The sequence below is a fragment of the Oryzias melastigma genome, linkage group LG23, assembly GCF_002922805.2.
Source record: "Oryzias melastigma strain HK-1 linkage group LG23, ASM292280v2, whole genome shotgun sequence".
NCBI classification, from domain to species: domain Eukaryota; kingdom Metazoa; phylum Chordata; class Actinopteri; order Beloniformes; family Adrianichthyidae; genus Oryzias; species Oryzias melastigma.
This window is the reverse complement of record NC_050534.1, coordinates 13856279-13879186: the sequence shown is the minus strand read 5'-3', so window position 1 is coordinate 13879186 and position 22908 is coordinate 13856279. Positions and strand designations below refer to the sequence as shown.

Below are 22908 nucleotides of genomic sequence, written 5' to 3'. Positions count from 1 at the left end.
GGTGCTCTTTCATAGTTATTTAATGGAATTTAAAGTCTTTTGGTGAATTTAAGATTTTGCAAATAGCTTTTGAATTTTCAGCAAATCCCTTCAGCAGTTAAAGTAAACTGCATCACCATTTGATCAAAAAGCTTAACCATCTTCAGCGACTGCTTTCAGCAAAAAGCGTTCACACTAGCTATATTGTAGGTAATGCAACTTTTCTAGTTATCTCTGTTTTAATTTTGGATAGTTACATTTATGAATTTCTGGCCAAGAAGTACCACAAATGTTTATTTATATATATATATATATATATATATATATATATATATATATATATTATTGCTGACATAACACTATTTTATCTTACATGTTTGTGTAATTTATGTAAAAAATAGTTTATATTTCAGATAAAAATAACAACATAAATACAAAGTCTTATTTTTCTAAAGGATAGGTGGCTCTTACTGGGTTGTGGTCAGTGAGAAATCGACCCAAATGGCTCTTTAAGTGTCATAGGTCGCAGACCCCTGCGTTAGCATGTTGCTAAAATAAAAGCTGAAGTCTAAAATTGCCTACATAACCCAGTATATAAAACGTTAGCATATTGCTAAATTATTAGCCAAAGTCCAAATTAGCATAAAAAACCTCAGTAGATGCCAAATTAGAAGATAAATAAATAAAAATTTAAGTTCTTTGTCGGTCTTGATCAACCAGATTGAAAGAAAAAAAAAAAAGCCTCTCTGATAGTGTTGGGGGGCCGGGCCAAATGTGGAGGCGGGGCCTGTGTGCTGTAGCTTGGAGACCCCTGGTTTAAAGCAGGGAGGGGCAAATTTTGTACCACGGGATCCGGATTAAATGGATGAAAACATGGTTTTCCTCTTGATTGAAGATTACTTAAAACAACATTTTGGCGATTTTATGTCAAAAATGTGCTAATTTCACTAATCTGTTCATGTGGTAAAACTCAAGTTCAGGGAAATGCTGTGTTCAAGTGGTGATGGAATAATTGGAAAAATGACTATCGGGAAAAACAACAAATCTTCAAACACTACACGAATGCAGAATAACTTCACACAGGTGAATTCATTAGTAGTGCGCCATCTGTGGGGAGACACCTGAACTACAGGGAAATTAAAACCATTATAAGGGTAATTAAAATAACTTAATTTTAGTTTGGTGGGCCAAATTAAATAGCTTAAAGGGTAACCAAACAGTGAAGTTGGAGGCTGACTCCACCCACAGCTGAAATTTGAAAATCCAGATCATGACGTGGGACTTAAATGGTCATGAAACTCAAATGCAATACCTCAATTCAATCTGTAGGGGGCAGCACAAAGACAGTTTTTGACTATATTTTCAAGAATTAAACAAGTTTATTTAAATTTATTCATTTTAAACCCCAATTTATTGAGGTCAACAGCCAAAAAAAAGTCAATTTAGGGTTTAGTTACCCTTTATTTATATATATGGCCCCTAGGCCTTAGCTTTCATTTTTATATCATATTCATCTTTAGGGGATTCCCTGACAAAGGGGGCAAAACAGATGACAGCACACTGTTGTACATACAAGATGTGAACAGAGAGCAGTTTTCAAATTTGAAACATTTTCAACAAACAATGTCTTGAGAACCGTTGAGATTTCGGAGGAGTCGTTTCCTTTGGATTCCTTCGCCCCCTTGTGGTGGGACGATGTACGGTTGAGCGAACTTCTCTGGTGAGTCAAAGCCACGATACAACACAGAAGCAAATGAGGAAACAGCTTTATGTCGGAGGATATTTTGCGTTCTTGCTTTATTTCAGGACAGCATAAAGGAAGGGCAGAGTTCATCATATAAATATTTTTTAGAGCCCCTTTAGGAAGAAGCATGAAAGGTTCTTAAAGCAGTTTTTTTTTCTTTTCTTCAGCCCTAGCGGTCATTCAAGTGCAAAGAAGTCTTTATTTAGTAGAGGCAAATAAAGTGTGGCACAGGTTCTTTTTTATTTTTTCGTATTTTTTTAGTTAAGTGTCAGCAGAAGGTGCACATACAGCACAGTAGCATGAGGTCTGGGATGATCGGAGCAAACGAAAGCAGAGCATCCATGGAGCGTGTTCGTCCACTGCTGGGAATAACCCGAAACTTTGGAGGGATTCGTTTGTGGACGAACACTTGAACTACAAGGAACCCATCCACAAGCGGAACATCTGTAGTGGGTTTTTTTTTTAGTTTGTTTTTCTAGCAAGAGTTAAAACTCACAAAAAGTTATAGAAATTTGTTAAAACTACAGAATATTTCAAAATACATGAGAAAACAAGTAAAACTTCATATTTGCACTTTTTTCTCTCTTTCAGATTTAAAATCTTGATTTATTTTGTAGTTTATTTTTTCTAAATATATGCATATAAGTAGATCTATTTTTTATTATAGCTCTTTCTTCTGTATTTATATATATATATATAATACTATGTACAGTATGTACTTTTAAATAGGCAGAAAAGGTGAGTTTGATGTGGAAGTGTACTCTGTGTTTACGTTAGCCGATAACTTTTCAGACCATGCTCCGAGAGCCGCTTGGGGTCCGATGTAGACTGAGTCGGGGGTCTGGGGGTATATACTGATGGGGGTGGTTGTAAGGTGGAGGCGGGGGAGGGAGAGGCGGTTGGTGGGCGCTGCCGTGGTAGCCGTCTGGCGAGCGGACGGGGGTGGATGCGGCGGACTGACTGAGCTGGTGGTGGCCGAAGGGGCGGTGCTGGTAGTGGTGGGTGGGCGTCTGGCTGAGGAAGGCCTCCACGCGTCCGTGACCGCCGTTGTCCAGCATGAAAACCTTGACGATCTGCTGGCACTGAATGAGCGCCTCGGGCCTCAAATCGGACATGCTCGCCGCCGGTTGGGGAAGCTGCTGGAAGGGTAGGTGGTGGGCGGGGGTGCTCGCTGCTGACTGACTCTGCATGTGCGGAGGCGGAGGCATCGGCCCCTGAGTTAACCCCAGGGGCCCCTGCTGGAAAAGCAGTTGGCCTCGGTTGTTAAGAAGGGCCGCGCTCTCGGGGCTCCGAGCCGTGCTGCTGCTGAGCTGGTACGTCTGAAGCCTGTTGTGAATTGACACCTAGTTTAGAAAACAGCCAAGAGAACAGCATCAAATGTTATAAAACTGGTTCCTCCTCTACAGTTCGTCAAGCCCTCTTTTGTTTTTGTGGGGGTGGGACGCACAACACACACACACGCTCACACGCACACTCACAGGGCATGCGTGGGGGGGAGGGCTAAGGTGTAAAGGATCAGTGGAGGTGTGAAATCACTGTGACTATTGCACACTCCCCTCCCCCTCCACCCCCACAGGTGCTGGTCACACTGCAACACTAGGATGCCGGGAACACCAGTGTGTGATCGGGAAGAGAACAGTGTCGGGGGAGTGGGGGGTTGGGAACGATGCTACAGAGAGGGGGGGGGCCCGTGGTTCCAAAGGGGACACCGAGGGCCCCTGTGTCTCCCTTCCAAACCACTATGCGGCACCATGGTGAAGCAACCATGACACAGACGGAGGTCATAACAAGAAGAGGAAGTAGATGTGGAGAGGTAGTGAGGAGACTGACAACCACAGATGTCCACAGGTAACAGTTATTTATATGTCACATTTCTGTCTAACTAAACAGAAGAAAACATGGGAATTTGTGTTTGGTAGGTTTTTTTTTTTAGATTTTGTATTAATGCTCCCAAGCAATCAAACTGATGTGATTGGAAAAACAAGTCTATGGATCTGTCGGTGAAAGTTCTCATTTGTCCAAGTGACATTGTCTGAAAGTTGAGTCATTGCAATTGGAAGTAATAACGTGTTCCTTGAAAAGTTTCGCTATATTCCCAGTGGTTTCATCAGTTTGTTGAAGCCAGACGACTGATGGAAGCCACTTGGAGAAGTGGTTTCAAGGGAGACATTTTTAAGACCAGTTGCTATGGCTCAATTTCAAGACAAGTCTTTGGATCATTATGGTAAGCCATTGAACAATCTCCACAAGTTACTTTCCACAGGGAAGTTGTACACAGGACAGGAACTCAATATTGTAGGATGACAATATCCCCAAAATATGTTTAAGTCCCCCTACCTCAGTATGGAATTTGTTCTCCGTATTTGACCCATCTCCTGGGGGAGTGGGGAGCTGCAGAGACAGGTTTAACCCCCCAGTCCAACCCGTTGATATGGAGTGTCAAGCATAGAGGCACTGGATCCCATTTTTAGTCTTTGGTATGACTCGGCCTGGATTTAAAGTAAGGACCTTCCAGTCTCAGGGTAGACATTACCACAAGGTCGCTGAGCTGGCCTTGAAGATAGCTGACCTTGTCAGGTGTATGTCCCTTATTAAGCAACAATCTGAGCCCTTAATTTTCTCCAAATTTCCTGTCATGGTTTGCAGAATGACATATTCAATGGCAATTGTGAATAACTTGTATGCAACCGGAAAATATTTAGTCTTAAGGGGTTGTGATGAGATCTTCCACAACTTGAACAAATTGAGAACTTTTTATTGATACTCCATAGAGGTGAGAGAACCCAGTCAATGCCCAACGTCTCCCTTACTAAACATAGCTCATTATTGTGGGAAGCAATTTTAATCTTGTCCTCTGTGGTGTTCTGTGGGACGTGCTATAGCATCATGGAATCTAGGCCCCCCAACTACAACCAGAGCAGGACTTTGATTTGTATTGCCAGCAGTAAGTCAAAGTTGTTCTCAGTGAAGAACCAGCATAGCCTAAAGACAATACTCTCAATTTACCGGTTAATCTATGGTCTAACCCCTGTCCATGATTGTGAGCTCTAGGTCATGACCAAAACAACAAAATCCTGGATACAAGAGACTGAAATGAGATTCCTCCGCAAGATGACTGGGCATTCCTTTAGACAAATGATGTCATCTAGGAGGCTCTGGGAATAGAGTCTCTGCTCCTTCACATTGAGAGAGGCTTATGGGTGTCTCCAGGAAACCTCCCAAACAAAGCGTTGTGGGCATGTCTAACTGGAAGGAGGCCAAGGGGAAGACCCCAGACCCACTGGAGGGACCAATTCTCTTGGCTGGCCTGGGAGCACCTTAGAATTCCACTGCCAGAACTGGAGGAACTTTCCTTGGAAAGGTAGGTTGAGTAGTATTTGTTTAGGGTGCTGCCCTCATGGCCTTGCTTAAGAAAAACAGAAGATGGATCGATGGGTGAAAAACTGAGATTTTAAGATGATATTCTACAACCAGCAAGAATGTCTTTGACCAAAGTCAATTTTGTAACACGATGGAGCTTTTTAAAGAATTCCTCCAGAGTTAAGGAGTGCAAAGGATATCCCTATGAACCCAACACTTGTAAACTCCATCAGCTTTGGTTTACTCTTCCTCAAAAGCTATGTACACGCATGTTTAGCTCACAATTTTCATAAAGGGCAAGAAGGGGGGGACTTTTTTTCTTTTTCTACTGGATACTAGTGCATGTCCACCGCCTACAGTTGGAAGACGTTTGGTGTAAAATGTTGAAGTGGTGCAAATCTTGCAATTTGGCCACTAAACTAAAGTGGATCGGTTCATTGCTAGTGTCTTTGCAATGGTGGATAAGGATTACCATCATGTTAGGAAAGTGGCCTTTTTCCTTGAAAAACAAATGCAGAGGTCGTCAGGCTCGTCACCATGTCAGACTTCACCAGAGAAACCAAATCCATACATCTAAATCTCTGATTGGTCAAAGTTTAACCTGATTTAACATGCAATGGATGTCCAACAGCCATTCATTTTGTAAGTAGAACCCAAAAACCATCATAAACGCTTGGGTAGCTATGCTTGACCGCAAAAGTTTTGAACTCGGAAGCCTGAAACACGTATTTACATAGACTTTTCATTGGAAGGGGCCACTCGAATTGTAGAGGGCGGTGTGAACGTAGCTAACTGATATTTCTCAGGGGTTTATACAAATATACACTTTATGTGTCGGAGGATTCACAACCCCATGTTGTAACAGTAAAATCTGTCCAACACAAGAGGCCTTATGTTTGCTCAGCTATCGGACAAGTTTAAAAACAAAAACTGATTTGTCCCCAATACTAGTTGAGGAAGGCAAGTCATCTAATGGGAGTTTGGTTGATGACAAGAAGCAAGAGAACAAGTCAGGATGTTGTTGATGTGTGTGTTTTTTTTTAATTTCAACCATCTTTTTTTAGATTTCAGTCCACCAGTAGAATGACCCTTGACTTTTTCAACAGTGTCATTGGAGAACTCTCTTAAGGTTCAGTTACTTGTAAATTTGGCATATGTTAAAGGTGAGGCAGAGGTTTTCAGATTGAGTAATATTTGTTGCCAAGCAGCATTGGTACAAAAAAAATCTACCAAACACGAATTTCCCCAACTTTTGGTGTGAAATGTATTTCCTGTCTAGAGTTTCTGACTATCAACCTTTTACCTGCCCTGTCCTGCTAAACTTAATCTCTTCCTACATTCTTTTTATTGAACATTTTTCAGAAATGTCTTAAAGTTGCAATACTGGACAGCACAAAATATCTACCACATTTAAAAAGTGCTAGCTTGCAAATTCATCCACCTTAAGCAACTGATCCTCCCTCAGACTTCTGCTTCAAACGACTCGACTTTTGATCACCTACACATTTAAACGTCAGCACGAATGCAGTTTCTCCACCAAGAACCGGAACATTATGCACCGTGAAAATAATGTCAGTGGTAATTCTTCGACAGTATAATGGAGCTAATATAAAAGTAGGTTACATGAGGACAGATAAAGGCTTGGGGTTCTGCAATTCACTTTCAGAAATTGATGTAAATCTTATGTGAGATAGCTCCATTAAATTTTGCTCCTTTTCCGTCTGCCTGCTGTTATTTCTCCTTAACGACGTGAATTCCTGAAATGCAGCTGAGCTTCCAGGCAGAATATGAAATGAAGTTTTTACTGAGTTTCCTCTGCTTTTCATGAGTTCAAAGCAGGAATGGATTTGTTCCACAGATGGCTGCAAATATTCATATATTTTAAAGATATGCTGCTTTGTGTTGCAGACCATGGGTGACAATTACAGACATAAAATAGCCCAAATGTTCAAATACTTTTACTAGTTAGTCCTACACATTGAACTTTAAACTCTGGTAATTGAAAATAGTTTTTAAGTTACCTTGGGGATATTTCGGGTTTTTAAATCTTGTTTATTTGTGAAATGCAGCTATCGGTCTTGACAAAATTACTAATGATTGATCATCTATTAAGTGTTTTTTTAAATTTTTTTATCTGTAATTATGTAGAAAAAGTATGACTAAGATTTCCTGGATACACTTGAAAAAGACAAAAATGTGCTTCAATTGACCCTTTTCTACTTTGGTTTGGGTAAATAAAAAGAGGATTACAAAAGAGAGGAAAGTAATTTGACCGTAATGCTGCAAACACATCGGGAATGCAATTTGGGTTCAAGAACACACTCAACAACCATTCATTTCTCCTTCGTAATCAATTGTCAATGGTTGGCACTTCCGCGAACTGAGAAGGACGCTATCGACTGGTTTAACTTTCAATGCATGATCATTGGACGTATTTTGTACATAGATGCTGAAAATAGACTTAACCCAAATCCGAATTCCTCCCCTATCCCTACAGCTTCTCCCTACCCCTCCAACTGTAGGGGTATTAAGTAATGACTTTTTGTTTAAGCATGACTTTTTGAAGTTATAAAACTAATGTTGTTATGCGTTTTCTGAGGGTTGGTAAGTACTTGGTACCGAAATGATCGGCGACTACTGATGACGTCACTGAGGGTTAGTAGCATCAGAATTAAAAGATATTATTTTTCCCAATTCTCTCTGGGATAAATGTAGTGGTAGGGAAAAGCTGTAGGGGTAGGAGAAGAATTTGGACTCGGGCTTAGAAACTTGAGTAAACATAGAATTCAGAAACGCGCATATGTACATAGACTTTCATAGGAAGTGCTCACTTAACGCACGTTTCCATGGCCAAACTGAATGTAGAATATTTTTTATTATTTAGGGAGATGTCTTTATTTACTAAAAGCCAATATGCAGACTTATGGAAGCTTCTCATATGAAAGCATAGGCAACATTGTTTTTTTTTTTGTGCAACTCTTAACAATTAAAGAGGAAAATAATATTTAATTGATAAAGGAAAGTTTTTTTAGAAATTAATTTATGGGAAGTTAAAGTCCCATTTGCTGTCACACACCTCGATGTGTAAAATTTGACCCATCCGTTGGGGGAAGGGTGCGTTAAAAACACAGCTGCGCTCGGGAACCGTTTGATGTTTTAATCCCCCGAACCCACCCCTTGTTGCTGGCCCAATCCAAATTCTTCCTTTCTCTCTAACCCTACATTTAGCCCTCCAAACGGAAAGTTTTTAGAAAAATAGTGTCTCTGAATTCAGACGTCAATTTCGACCGATGACGTCACCGATACTCGCCGGTTAGCTAGCGTTAGCGCAGATATATAACAACATATAACAAAATACACTATATATATATATATATATAAAACAGCGGTTTTGTGACTTTAAAAAGGTCATGCTACAACAAAGTCCTTTTTTATATTTAAATGTAAACTTTTGTTCTTCAGAGCGCACCCACATGAAAATGGGGGGCTCTGGATCCCTCCGCTTGGAGGGTGGGATCTTAAAACAAAAAAAGCTTCAGACACCTCTTCCACTTCCAAATGGAAGGGTAGAGAGAAGAGAAGAATTTGTATTGGGCTGTTGAGTGTCAAACAGAGAAGCATTGGGTCCCATTTTTGAAATCTTCGTTATGACTCGGTTTTTAATTTGAACTCACAACCTTCTGGTCTCTACTTTTTGAACTCGTATAATTTGACTTCAATAGTTTTCAGGAATTGGACGACACCAGTCCATAATGGTCACTGGAACACTCATTTTCCAGACGTCCTGGTGACACTGATCTATCAGAAACTGCTCTGACTTCGATTCGTCCATCTGTTAGAAGGAGGATATTTTTTCACGGAGCTTTCTAAGATACAAAGATAAATTTGTCCTGACAGCTGGCGGTTCCCCACCAGTCCCTGACATTTACTGGAGGCAGAGTGGTTGAGGGTGGGGGCGCAAAATTCTGGTGAAGACAGTTCAGACAACCATGAAGATTGACCTAAGATTCAAACATGGGTCATACCAAGAATAGAAGGAAAAAATAACAGATTTAACTTAGTAAAATGAAATAGCATGTTTTTTTAAAACTAAGATTAATTTTTTCCTCAGGGGAAAATATAGCTGCTCTGAGAATTAGTCCATAAAACAAGTAATGTTCACCCTATATTGTCATTCATTTCCAATTTAATTGTGTTTTTCTGAAAATTGAGGACATATGTTTAGAAAATGAAGTTTGAAATTGCATTCCTCAATATTTCTGGTGAATCAGGAGCTGACATAAAGATGTCGTTTGAAACGACTAGAACGACAATGTATGTCCTCGGTTTTCTCATCTGAGCTGGTATCTAGGTCAAAACTATACAGCTCACCATTGGTCACCATTTGGGTGTTCTGGTAATATTACGTTGGGGTTGTGAGGGGCTGGAAGCTAGCAAGAGAGAGTGCAAACAGAGAACTCTCGGGGAGGGTCCATTCAGAGGCAAATTTCTACTCTGCAGAAACTGTGTCCTAGAAAACAACACAAGTTTTTGGATTTTGGCATAATTCTAATTAAAAGACCTCTAAGAACACTTTTACTATAGATCAAAAGAAGATCCGAGTGGGACTCTAAGGAGTAAAACACCCAATAAACGTCCGTCTGACCCTGTCTTTGGCTCCTCACTCCAAACTGACTACAACCACATGCAGCACAATGAAAGGTCATGTTAGGCCTCCAGGATGGTAAGTGCAAATCCCAGGTAGTACTGTTGTTCAGCCGTCTCTCCAGAGAGAATGAAATGTTTGCACAGGAAGTTTACCCTGAAGCTCCAGCAAAGATTGGGTATGACTTCAGGTCAAAAGAGTTTTAAAAGTATCCACTGGCTATTAAAGCAAGTAAACCACTTATATCCCCCCGGTCACCTTTTCTCTAAAGGTTTGAGGTCTCTCAACACGTCTCCCAAACCATTTTTTATGTTCAATTCAGATGTTTTTGTTTTTTTTCTTCTATAGTTTTGTCTGACAGGGATTCCTCACATGCCCGCACCACTTGACCCAACAGCACTCACTCACTCATACACTCCTCACCCATGCTTGACGCCTCTAGTCGTGAAGATTCGGCTAATCCTGGACTTCTGGCCTGTTCCTATCCCTCCTGGATGCTGACTGCACTCACTTACCTGCTGTTTCAGACATGGGCTTGTCTGCTAGGACTTACCTCTACTGCATTGTGTCCACTTCTGTCATCTAACTCCGGCTTTCCTGAAATATGAAAAAACAAGAAAGCATTAAAGACACACTTTGATCTTCTTTTGATCTATTGTGAAAGTGTTTCCAGTGGTCTTTTAATTATGATTATGCAGTTTTAGCCCGGAAAAGTTATTTTTTAGGACATAGGTTCTGCAGAGTGGCAGAAGTTCATTACAAATTTGCCTCGGAGTTGACATAGAGAAACCCAGCCCTTCTTTTCCTCCCTGTTTCTTTAACAGAATTAAACTTTTAAATGTTTATTTGGATTCTTAAAACAGATGCTGTCTAAAAGTGGACCAGTGAGGAAGTTATTCCATGTTTTATCCTCAATAAGGATTAAAAGAAATTAGTTAATACAGAACAACCACTGCAGTGGGCCCCATGTTCTCGTTCGCCTGGGGCTCCCAAACTGATAAGCCCGCAACTGTGTACACATACAAATATACTTTACACTTCCTAACAATGTATTGGCCAGTTAAAAACTCAACATGTGTCCTTAGCCTCCACCAAAAACTCTTTTGACTTCAGTAACCCTTTCAGAACCCCATTCCAGACTTTTGTAAACACTATTCATTCTTGCAATTGGGTTTGGTTAAAGACCCACTCCAATGAAAATAGTTCTTTTTTTTTTTTACACATTCTTTTTATTATATTTATCATAAATTGTGTTCATCATTTTGGTGCACCAGTAAAGTTTGGGTCGTGAGAGGCTGTAAGCTAGCAGATGGGAGTGTTCTTGCCCAAAGTTTCAGATAGACTTTTGCCATTCTACAGAAAGTATGTCTTAGAAAATGACACACATTTTTAGATTTAGCCTAAAATTGGCATAATCACAACTAAAACATCACTGGGAACGCTTTTAAAATAGATCAAAAGATGATCGTATGTAAGAAAAGGTGTAAATATCTACAACTTATCTGATTTGCACAAGGTTAAAATCATATTTTTAAATTGTGAATATATAAAATTAACCATTAATTTTACCCAGCAATACAAGAGAATTCAAGAAGTCTTTAAGAAGTCAATAAAGACAAAAACATAAGGGGATAGAATAGGATAAAATACAGTAGAAATAAAAGAAATTTGAGATACCAAACATTTTTTTTACAAAACAAATGTTTTAGACAAAAAAACGGCTCTCAGTATTACTTAATTTAACTCCAAAGTTGTGTTAATAAATTAGTTTATTAAAAAAAGCCACAGAACTGTTTCTGTTTGGGTTATAAAGGTAACGTTCCACATTCACTCACCTGGCGGGGAGCCCTGCTTCCCTCTCAGCTCTAGCTGTGTGCCGTTGCTCTTTACTGAGTGTGTCTTGGCTCCTTGCTGCTTTTCCAGCTCCCCTGCAGCGGACAGGAAATAGAAACTGTCATTTGGTTAATCGCTAACAAAGTGATGCAATAAAAAGACAACAATAATCAGAATATTGGTGTGCAGACACATGTGAAACTACGCACACGCTGATTGCTTTTCCTTCATGCTGAGAGTTCCCTTTCAGTTTCATATCTTTCTAATTAAACTTCACACATGATGTCAATTGCAGGTAATTTCCAATCAGACTACTAACATGGTTGGTTTTTAGCTACCAAGCCACATTTGAAAAACATTACACCCCTGAACAAAACTAAAGTTTCCAATAAATCTAAAAAAACATTTTTCTTTAAATTGTCCTAACCTTTTGCAAAGTTTTTTTTAAATAGGTTCAATCTAGCAAAATTTCTTTGTTTGAATCATAACATCACATTAATTTACATTTTTTAATTAATTCTAATATGACTATTATTCCCATAAGTATAATGTACATTTTACCTTATTTCCAGAGATGTGTGCTTCTACTAGTCAATCAAAACAAACATACAGAAAACCCTTAAACCTCATTTTTAGTTTCAACAACAGATTAAAGTCAATAACTATGAGTTGAAAATAAAATGGATTTGGACATAATTATAAAAATACCAAAAACGCTTTGTTTACCATGTTGGTTCTATTTACTGTCGAACTGTACAAGTACAAAACTGTCAGACTGTTTTCCGATGCAGGAGTTCCCATCATGCCTTGTGTTTAAGTTCACCTCAAATTTAGTAATAAGGCTAGATCTCAATTCCCTCCCTGAAAATGGGTGGGGATTTCTAGATATCTAGTGTCCTTGATTTTAAAAGCAATTCAGATGCCATGCTTACTACATTTTATTTTTAAAGGCGATATGACATCACAAAATTCCAAAAGTGAATACCTAATAAATGAAAAATTATTGACATACACACACACTATATATATATATACACACATACAGTATTTCCCCCTTATTCTTGGGGTTCAGGGACCGAGGAAATCCGCAAATACGCAGAATCCACAAATACAAAGACCCCCGCCACCCACCACATCCCCGTCTCGCCACCACCCCCTTGCGGCCGAAGAATGTCCGTTACTGATCTGTACTCATCAAAATTATTCTGATCATGCTTAATGATTTACATCAATTGTAAAACATTTATTAAAGAACATAAGCATTCCACAAAAATGCAAATATGTGGGTAACATATATGTATATGAGTGTATGTATATATATATATATATATATATATATATATCCGTTCCTGGCTCTCTATATCTAAATATATATATATATATATATATATTGCAGCCCCCCTTGTTTGTGGGGGTTAGGGACCGAGGACATCCGCGAATACGCGGCATCTACAAATACGTAGAACTCCCTTGTCCCCATCTCACTCCCCATCCCCCGCAGCCGAAGAATCTCCGTTACCAATCCGTACTCATCAAAAACACTTCTGATTATACTTTGTAAAACATTTATCAAAGAACAGTGGAATTCCGAAGGTACATGAAACCTCAAACAAAGAAGGGCAAATATGCGGGGAACATACATACACATACATACATATATTTACACATATACTGTATATACATATATATATATATTGTAAAGTGGCAGACACTAAAGCACATGTACTGTATCTATCGAAATAACACAAATTAAAACCCAGTTTAAAATGGCTCATTAAAATCAAGGTCTTTAGTTTCCTTTTAATTATTGCTTTTCTTAATCCAGAATATTTTAAGCATATCTTTAATATTTACAATGTTTCTTTTTTAAAACTCCGTTCCTGTTTCTCTAATTAGCTTCCAGGTGATTGATCACTCCTGGTGTCTGCTTATTGCAACATCTGTTCCCCATTTGTTGATTACATCCTCAGTGTATAGAAGCTTCTTGGTTTACACTGGTTTCCTGCCAGATCCTTGTTTCATCTGCAGTTCTGGTTGTCTTTACCTGATTGTTTCTAGAGCATAATCCCCTAATCCCCGTTGTCGCAAATATGCAAGAAACCAGTTCAACTCTAAAATTACCTAAATGTAGCATCTATTTAAAAGAAAAACATAAGTATTTTTTTTATATATATCTATAGCTGAAACTAAATTCAGGCATTAGGGGGTAAATTAATCAGAGGCTATATATATATATATATATATATATATATATATATAATGTCTCTTTAGGGGCTCCATATTTTTCTTTAAAACAAAATAATAACATTTTCTTTTTCACCTGGTTTTCATGATCTCCTTTATGATTCTCTGAGTAAAGGTCTAGAATTCTAGGGTCCTCAAAAGATACTTTTTTATTATAAATAATGTCAGCAAAAAAAAAGAGAAATATTTCTATTTAACACATTTTCAAATAAATAGAGCTTGAATAGAAGTACCACAAAATAAGTAAGAAATTGGAAGTCTTCATGAAAATACTGTCCCAAGCTTTTTTTTTTTTTTTTAAGCAAATTATTAACATCTTGAAAGATGATCCAACATGAAATATTATTTATATGTGGTGCAAATGTGATTTCATAAAGCATATCCTTTGGTCCTTTGGACAGCTCTTTGGCTATAAATATCATTCCCTGCTGGTGTCCATATCTTGTTGCCCGCTCTTCCTCCGAGCTGCAGGCCCTCCTTCTGTGAGGAGTGCGCCAGCTATATCACTCTCCAGCAGGAAAGCCCACTTTTTCTGTAGGAATACTCTGTAAAAAAAAAAAACTGGCTTTTGCACTTGTCACTGGGCTCAGCCTTTATTGCTCCGAGGAGCATCGACCTACTTCCACCTTTTGTTTACTGTCTGTTCAAACAAGAGCCGGATCAAAGTGAAGACCCGCTGACTTTTATCGCCAAAAGGGAATCTGGGAAAGTTTACTCGCACTCCAACAGAGAAATATTTGGATTTTAGTTGGAAAAACTCAAAGAATGTTTGACCCTTCATATGTTTTGAGCTCATGATCATAAAAAATCCTTTTTAAATTCACATAGAAGAAACAAAAGCTTCTCACACTCGATGCGTATTTGTTCCATCTCGGACACCTCTGCGATCGATTCCTTCAGATCTTCTACGAACTTGAGCAGCTCCTCGGCGCTCTGAGCACAGAAGTGAAGTACCTGTTTTTTGTCTGAGCCATATGGCGAGAGGATGGTGATTCCATGAGGGTAGTCTGAAAAACAAATGGGACATGAAAGCCATCTAAAAAGCACAAAAACCTAAAGGTCCATCTTGTATTCTGAATGCCACTATTATAAATAAAACATAAAGGAGGAAAAAAACGTGGAAACTTATGGCAGACCGAAAGAGACCAATAACTTAAACATTTATTTATTCATTGCCACTTTTATTTATTTAATGCCAATTTAAACTAGAAAAGTTGCATTACCTGCAATAATACTTGTGTGAATGTTTTTACTCAAAGTAGTCACTGAAGGGATTTGCTTAAAATGCAAAGGCTAATGTTAAATTTGCTAAAAGACTGGAAATTTTGTTAAAGAGTGCTGAAGTTGACCTAAGTTTCGGAAAATTTTGTAGTAAAATTCCTTAAAAATCCGTAATACATGCCAATTTTGTAAAAACATGTAGTGTGTTGCTTAAAAAAGAGCTAAAAACCAAATTAGCCCAAAAAACTGTAGTAAATGCTAAATTAGCCAAAAAGTTAGCTTATTGCTTAAATACTAGCTAAACTCCAAAATAGCCTAAAATTCCTCAGTAAACTAAATCAGTCATAAATGTTACTCTGTTGTAAAATAGAAGCTAAACTCTAAATTAGCCTATAAATGCCCCAGTAGATAAAAAATTAGCCAAAAATGTTAGCACGTTGCTAAAATAGTAGCTACACTCCAAATTGGCATAAAAAAACCCCAAATGTAAAATTAGCCAAAAAAGCTAGCTTATTGCTTAAATACTAGCTAAACTCCACAATAGCCTGAAATTCCTCAGTAAACTAAAATATTACTCTGTTGTAAAATAGAAGCTAAACTCTAAATTAGCCTATAAATGCCTCAGTAGATAAAAAAAAAGTAGCCAAAAATGTTAGCACGTTGCTAAACTCCAAATTAGCATAAAAAACCTCAGATGTAAAATTAGCTAAAAAAGCTAGCTTATTGCTAAAATAGTAGCTAAACTCCAAATTAGCATTAAAAAAAACCCCACATGTAAAATTAGCCAAAAAGCTAGATTATTGCTTAAATACTAGCTAAACTCCAAATAGCCTAAAATTTCTCTGTAAACTAAATGAGTCAAAAATGTTAGCATGTTGCTAACATAGAAGCTAAACTCTAAATCAGCCTACAAAAACTTCAGCAGATGAAAAATTAGCCAAAACTGTTAGCACATTGCTCAAATATTAGCTAAACTCCAAATTAGCATATAAAAAAAACTCGGTAGATGTCTAATTACCCCAAAAAGCTACATATAAGATAGGTATAGAATATTAGGTTACTCCAATTTTTTTGAAAACTAGTATAAACGCTGAAAACATAGCACATGAATCTATTTATCGACTTAAAATGTTTTAACTTTAAAGACTTTCTCATTCATTTCCTATGTGGCACATTTGTTCAGTATTTCAAAAACTATTAAGTTTATGAATGTCCTGAACAAGCTGAACGTTTGATATTGGTGAATTTGTTGAAAGTGCGATTGAGTTTTTACGTGTCAAATAATGTGCGGAAAGGAGCAGGAGGATCACTATGGTGTGAATGCACATTTATTTGATAATGTAATGGTGTTTATACATTTATTTAAAATGGTCTCATTTAGTCCTCCATAGTACGGTGACTTACATTCATTTTCAAACAGGTGAAACTGCATCCCTAGTAGACCCATGGCTTTGCAAAACGTGTAGGCTGCAGAACTCTTCTTCTTTGGACAAAGTTTTAAGATCTGCAGGCATCAAACAAATAAAACAGGTCACTCAGAAAAAAAAGAAGAGAATTCAACATTTAAAGTATATTTAAAGATCAGATTGTAATATTAATGTTAAAGTTAATTTTTAAGCAGCAGTAATTAAATTTGTATGAATGACAGCCAGGCGTGCTCATGTCAGGATGTATTAGGAGGGCTTTTTCACTCGGTGACCTTCTAGGTACAAGAAAACAAAGTTTCTCAGATTTCTTTTTATAGTTTTCTGGCACAATTTTTCTATACAAGTTGTGTCTTAATAATATATCATTGTCATTTGAAGCACCAGTTTACATGCTCATGCCGCATAGACAAAAGACCTTACTGAGTTTCAAACCAAATCCTGTCAGAGCCTCACAGTGAAACAATCCACTTCCCAATTCGTTTATTATTCCAGTCCTGCATGGTGAGGGTGTCAGCATCATTTGGGAGTTTTCGTCTCGATTTGAATTGCGTCTTAGATTTCAAAGTTTTTGGGAATTTTTTTTTTTCCAATTCTAAACCAGACAATTTCTGCATAGTCTGATTTGGTGTTACACATTTCTGTGTTAAAAGTGAAAAATATATATGGTGAATTTCTTCAAAATTTGAGGGATCACCTCAAAAACTCAAATCCAAGAAAAAAATGGATATGGATATTAATACGAAGACACACTGCTGGCTCTAGAATGAAATCATGAAATGGGCGGCTGCCACACGCAGCAGCGGGCGGAGCCTCAGGAATTGAGTTGTTTTACTTCCTGGTAGGACAGAAAATAGTATGAATGAATATTATAACAATATATATGAATATGATCATATATTTGGATATAGTTCACTCTGAAAGGGTTAAGAAAATCATGGTATGGCCCCTTAAATATCCAGACTATCCTGGTTCTCTGCCATCTCCATCTTACCACATTTTAAATGTGGTTAACAGCGTTTTTGTTATAGAGAAATTATTTTGGATTTTTGAGGTAGTGACGCATCAACTCAGTGGGAATTTAGCTAAAATGCTAGCATAGCTCATAAAAGCACACATGATCTGTGTAATTAATATTACATTGTTTTTTAAATGACTTGAAGCATTAGTAGTAGGACTTGTGACTCGACTTGGGACTTGTTGGTCTTGTCTTGTGACTCGACTTGGGACTTGTTGGTCTTGACTTGTGACTCGACTTGAGACTTGTTGGTTTTGACTTGTGACTCGACTTGAGACTTGTTGGTCTTAACTTGTGACTCGACTTGGGACTGGTTGGTCTTAGCTTGTGACTCGACTTGAGACTTGTTGGTCTTGACTTGTGACTCGACTTGGGACTTGTTAGTCTTGACTTGTGACTCAACTTGAGACTTGTTGGTCTTGACTTGTGACTCGACTTGACACTTGTTGGTCTTGACTTGTGACTCGACTTGGGATTTGTTGGTCTTGACTTGTGACTCAACTTGAGACTTGTTGATCTTGGCTTGTGACTCGACTTGACACTTGTTGGTCTTGACTTGCGACTCGACTTGAGACTTGTTGGTCTTGACTTGTGACTCAACTTGGGACTCGACTTGGGACTTGTTGGTCTTAGCTTGTGACTCGACTTGAGACTTGTTGGTCTTGACTTGTGACTCGACTTGGGACTTGTTGGTCTTGACTTGTGACTCGACTTGAGACTTGTTGGTCTTGACTTGTGACTCGACTTGGGACTTGTTGGTCTTGGCTTGTGACTCGACTTGGGAGTTGACTCGGACTTGTAAAACAATGACTTGATTCCACCTCTGTCCATTACCACCTGATCTTCAATAAACTGCATTTATCTCACCCTCAGTGCGCTCCTCCTTGGGTTTTCTGATACATCCCCCTTTTGACAACACCCAAGAAGTATCTAGATACATAGATTCAACTATTTTTGTTTTAAATGGCCCCAAAGACGATAAACTTGTGACACATTCCAGTCATTAATGTCTCTGTGTATTTACCAAACACTTGTACAGGGCCTTGATCTCCTGGAGTCATTGTAACATAAATCTGTGTGTCATCTGCATAACATGTTACCATAGCTAGAAAAGCAAAACTCACCACGAGAAGATCATTGAAGAGGAAGACTTCTCTCTGGTGTGCTGCTTGTTTCTGAGCCTTGTTGACATCTGTCACTTCAAAGAGTCGACTGCAGCATACTAGTCTTCTGTGAGGAACCGAGAGAACCTGCACAAGAAAAAGAGTAAGTGGATTAAAATTAGTAAAAATAATATGAATCTGTCACCGCTTTACATGGCAAATGTGAAATTATTTGCAGCTGAGGAACAATTAACCAAAATTAACTTTTTAAAAATCCATTTAGAGCCATGGATTATGCATGAAAATCTGTGTTCTGCTTTTAAGAAAAAGCAGTTAAAAATATCCTTTTTTATTAGCAGATTTAACTTTTTTCTTTTTTTAGATCAGGTTTGAAATGTTGTTGTAATGCTGTTGTAGGTCTTAATGGGTTATTGGCTGCCTGCTGCTGGATTAGTGGAGCTCCAGCAGAGAGGCTCATCCTAATTGCCTCCAGTAACCAGTGTGCTCAAATGTGCACACAAGCCCATCATACAAAACATTTATGAGTGGTTGTGAAATCGTGTTGCATTTACAGACACACAAAAAAAAGGTGTACGTTTTTTTCTGTCTTTACCTCTTGAACTTATGTGCCTTTCCAACTTTAAGCAGATTACGCAGCAAAAACGGCCTCATGCCTTTAGAGAGTTCTCACACTCTTCGCTCAAGCAGACTGTGAATCTCTATCGCGGTCAAGAGAAATGAAAACTGAAATGCACAATCCTGCAGCTTCAAACATTTCCCCTTTCCCTCTTTCTTCTATCCTCTATCTATATCTCACTGCTGCAGGCGTTTGCCTCAGACATTTTATTAAAATAATGTCAGAAACACCAAACAAGATCATTAGCATGAAATCCTTCTGACCCATTTCTAAGAATAATAAACAAGCGGTCCAGAGAGGATGTCAAACATTCGCCAGTGAGTCTATTAAAGAAAAAAAGCTAATAATCGTCCCAAAAATGTTCGTCATAATCTTTTATCAAACATTTTTAGGGGGACATAGTTTCTGAGCCCTCAAAACAGGAATCCATTATCAGGACAGAAACTTTGTCTTTTCATGGTGAACAGCTCCCATTGGCAAAGAAAGTCACTTCCTGTCACAACCATCTATCATCGTTTGGCCATAACGACATGCTCTCTGTCATCTTAGGGCCATTCATCTATCACTGTGAAACTCTAGAAGCACAAGCCAAAGGGAAGAGAGTTAAGATCATTTTTTACATTGCATTTCAAAAACACAACGGGTTGAGACGATGTATGCATGTTTCTGGTAACTGCTAGATTTAGTTGAAAACTCCATTAAAAAGGGAAACTAGTGTTAAACTTGATCACAGTGGCTTAAAATCAAAGATAATATTGGAGTTATTTTCTTTTTTTTGTTTTTATTGCCAGAAATTTAAAGGACAAAAAGTTAAAATATTTGGCAATAGTTAAACCAAGACAGTTTTTCAAAATATCTGATAAAAATAGACTGAAAATATATATGAAGATGCAGCAATATGACTTGGCAAGAATCGAGTTAACCTTAAATCTATATTTAGTAACACCAATAACATAAAACTTTGTATCTGTAGCAAAGTCACATTATTTGTCACAAACCACAAAATTTGTTCCCGCCTTTGACCCATCCCTGGGGGAGTGGTGAGCTGCAGACACAGTCGCGCTCAAACTATATCGTGAATAAAAGCTTCAGTAGCGATAGTGTCTTTAACATGCTGAACGCTTTGATACCAAACTTGCATAATTTGCGGAAATACGTGAAAAAAAATTGCTAAATTTGCGAAAATTATGTAAAGTGTCAATAATTGTGTAAAATTTCAAATACTACGTAAGCAAAAGTAATACCATTTATTTCCTGAACATGCTAAATGCTTTTAATTGCATACATTTGCAAAAATGTCCTATTGATTTTCAATGGGGCTGAAAAATTGCATAAATTGCTTAAAATCGTAAAAACCGTAAAATGTACAAATACTAAAAGTACAAGCAGGAAAGTCCTTAACGAGCTGAACGCTTTGATATGAAACTTGCATAATTTGCAGAAATACGTGAAAAAAATTGCAAAATTTGCGTAAAATTTCAAAAATTATGTAAAATTTCAATAATTGTGTAAAATTTAAAATACTACGTAAGTAAAAGTAAAAACATGAATGTCCTGACCATGCTAAATGCTTTTAATTGCATAAATTTGTACAAATTTCCTATTCATTTTCAATGGAGCTGAAAAATTGCATAAATTGCTTAAAATCGTAAAAACCGTAAAATGTACAAATACTAAAAGTACAAGCAGGAAAGTCCTTAACGAGCTGATACCAAGATTGCAGAAACTGCTGTAAGAGTGAAACATACGGAAGAATAAATAAGGAATAATAAAGAGAAACAGGATCGCTTTAGTGTGATTGCTTACAAAGCATTCACACACTGACGATGCGCCTTACTGTTTTCATGCCCACGATGGACTGCTCAACTTTGGAGACGTAGGTGACGTGGTCTTCATTGGAGCGCAGCTCTCTCAGCTGTATTCTTTCATAGATGCCCACCACCATGTCTCTGGGGATGTCCGCTCCATCATCCACACCTGCAATAGAAACATAAAGGTTATAAAGAAACTCACTGACCACAAAGTCTGCAATTTGAAACTTTTGCTATTCTGCAAATGGAAAGATTTGCCTGATATTTGGCCTGAAATGTAATTCAGCTGCAGTGATGAAGCTGAATGTCGTTACGGGCTGAAAGCTTCCTACAGCTGTGCTGCAATGTTTGGTGCATTGAGTTTTCGGCGGTGCAGGATGTGTCCGGGGAAAAGGACAGTGCCAAAAGTGACAGCATTGTCAGGGAGGCACCCAGGGACGGCACTAAGACATCACGGCACATTATGTAGTGAGGGGAGAAGAGGAGATGACCACAGGGACATGTGTGCCAAGTGTCAGATGAAGAAGTAGCACCTCTGTCGCAGGAGGTATATTTGTTCCCTCCTGCTCTTTCTTTGAAAGTATTAAGTCTGAAACTGGTTCAAACTTCAATGAAAGGGACAAAAAGGGTTTGAAACACAAATAAGTGTGAGGAGAAGCAAATTTGCTGCAATCCTTATCCAGATACTTACTAAGGCAAGCAAAAATAAAAGGTTTTGCTTATTTTTGCCTCCATAAAGTAGAATCTTTAAACTGGTCTCACTAGAAAAATGAAGAATATCATGATTGGAGGCAGATATAAAGATTAGATTTTGTATCCAAAGACGATTCGATTTCTTCAACCTCACACACCAAACTCGATCTTGCTGATAAACATGTCTCAACTTCTTGGTTATGGTTTCAAGGCTTCAATTCTGTAAAAAAAATAGGTAAATAGCGCTTAAAAAGCATCTACAATCCCCTTTAGATCTATTTTCAAAGCGGTCTTTTAATTATGATTGTATGTTTTTAGTCAAAATCAAAAAACATTTTCTAGGACATAGTTTCTGCAGTTTCTGTTGGCAGAGTAAGCCCTCACTTCCCATCATCTGTTTGTTTACAATCTTTCCCGCTAGCTTACAACCACAACCCAATATTATCAGTGGAACAAAAATGGCCAGCAATATTGGATCTAACCAGCCGTACAGTTCTGAGCCAGATGCCGGCTCAGGCGAGGTAAATGAAGAAATAACGTGGATCTTAATGTCTAATTTTGCAAAATATCTTTGCATGTTGTCAAAATATTAGCTAAACTCTAAATTAGCTTAAAAAACAGGAAAAATGTCTAAATTAGCCAAAACAGCTAGCATAACACAAAACTATTAGCTACACTCCAAATTAGCCAAAAAACTGGAATAATGTCCAAATTAGCAAAACAACTAGCACAACGCTAAAATATTAGCTAAAATCCAAACTAGCCTAAAAAACTGGAAAAAATGTCTAAATTAGCCAAAACAGTTAGCATAATGCTAAAATATAAGTTATACTCCAAATAAAGCTAAAAAAACAGGAAAAAAATCTCGAATAATACCAGAACAGGTAGCATAAACATTAGCTAAACTCCAAATTAGCCTAAAAAACTGGAAAAATGTCTAAATTGGCCAAAACAGCTAGCATAATGCCAAAATATTAGCTAAACTCCAAATAAGGCTAAAAAAATGGAAACGAGTCTCTAATAATGCCAGAACAAGTAGCATAACACTGAAACATTAGCTGAACTCCAAATTAGCCTAAAAACTTGAACAATTTCTAAATTAGCCAAAACAGCTAGCATAATGCTAAAATACTAGTTATACTCCAAATAAAGCTAAAAAAAAGGAAAAAAATCTCGACTAATGCCAGAACAGGTAG

At 37.9% G+C, this 22908-nt stretch overlaps 1 protein-coding gene across 2 annotated transcripts in view; it reads right to left on the bottom strand.

The window, feature by feature from the left end:
* Positions 1 to 1745: 1745 nt before the first annotated feature.
* The window catches only part of iqsec3a (IQ motif and Sec7 domain ArfGEF 3a), a 123834-nt gene continuing 102671 nt past the window's right edge, over positions 1746 to 22908 (bottom strand). Inside the window, exons 8-14 of one of the 2 annotated variants that reach the window (XM_024282370.2) lie at positions 21046 to 21185; positions 18593 to 18718; positions 16431 to 16530; positions 14654 to 14812; positions 11564 to 11656; positions 10282 to 10325; positions 1746 to 3066 (exon numbers count right to left, since the gene is read on the bottom strand). In XM_024282370.2, coding sequence (XP_024138138.1) covers positions 2512 to 3066; positions 10282 to 10325; positions 11564 to 11656; positions 14654 to 14812; positions 16431 to 16530; positions 18593 to 18718; positions 21046 to 21185 — 1217 coding nt within the window. In that variant the 3' untranslated portion in view covers positions 1746 to 2511. The remainder of the gene's footprint in view (positions 3067 to 10281; positions 10326 to 11563; positions 11657 to 14653; positions 14813 to 16430; positions 16531 to 18592; positions 18719 to 21045; positions 21186 to 22908) is intronic. The other variant, XM_024282378.2, reaches the window with a different exon arrangement.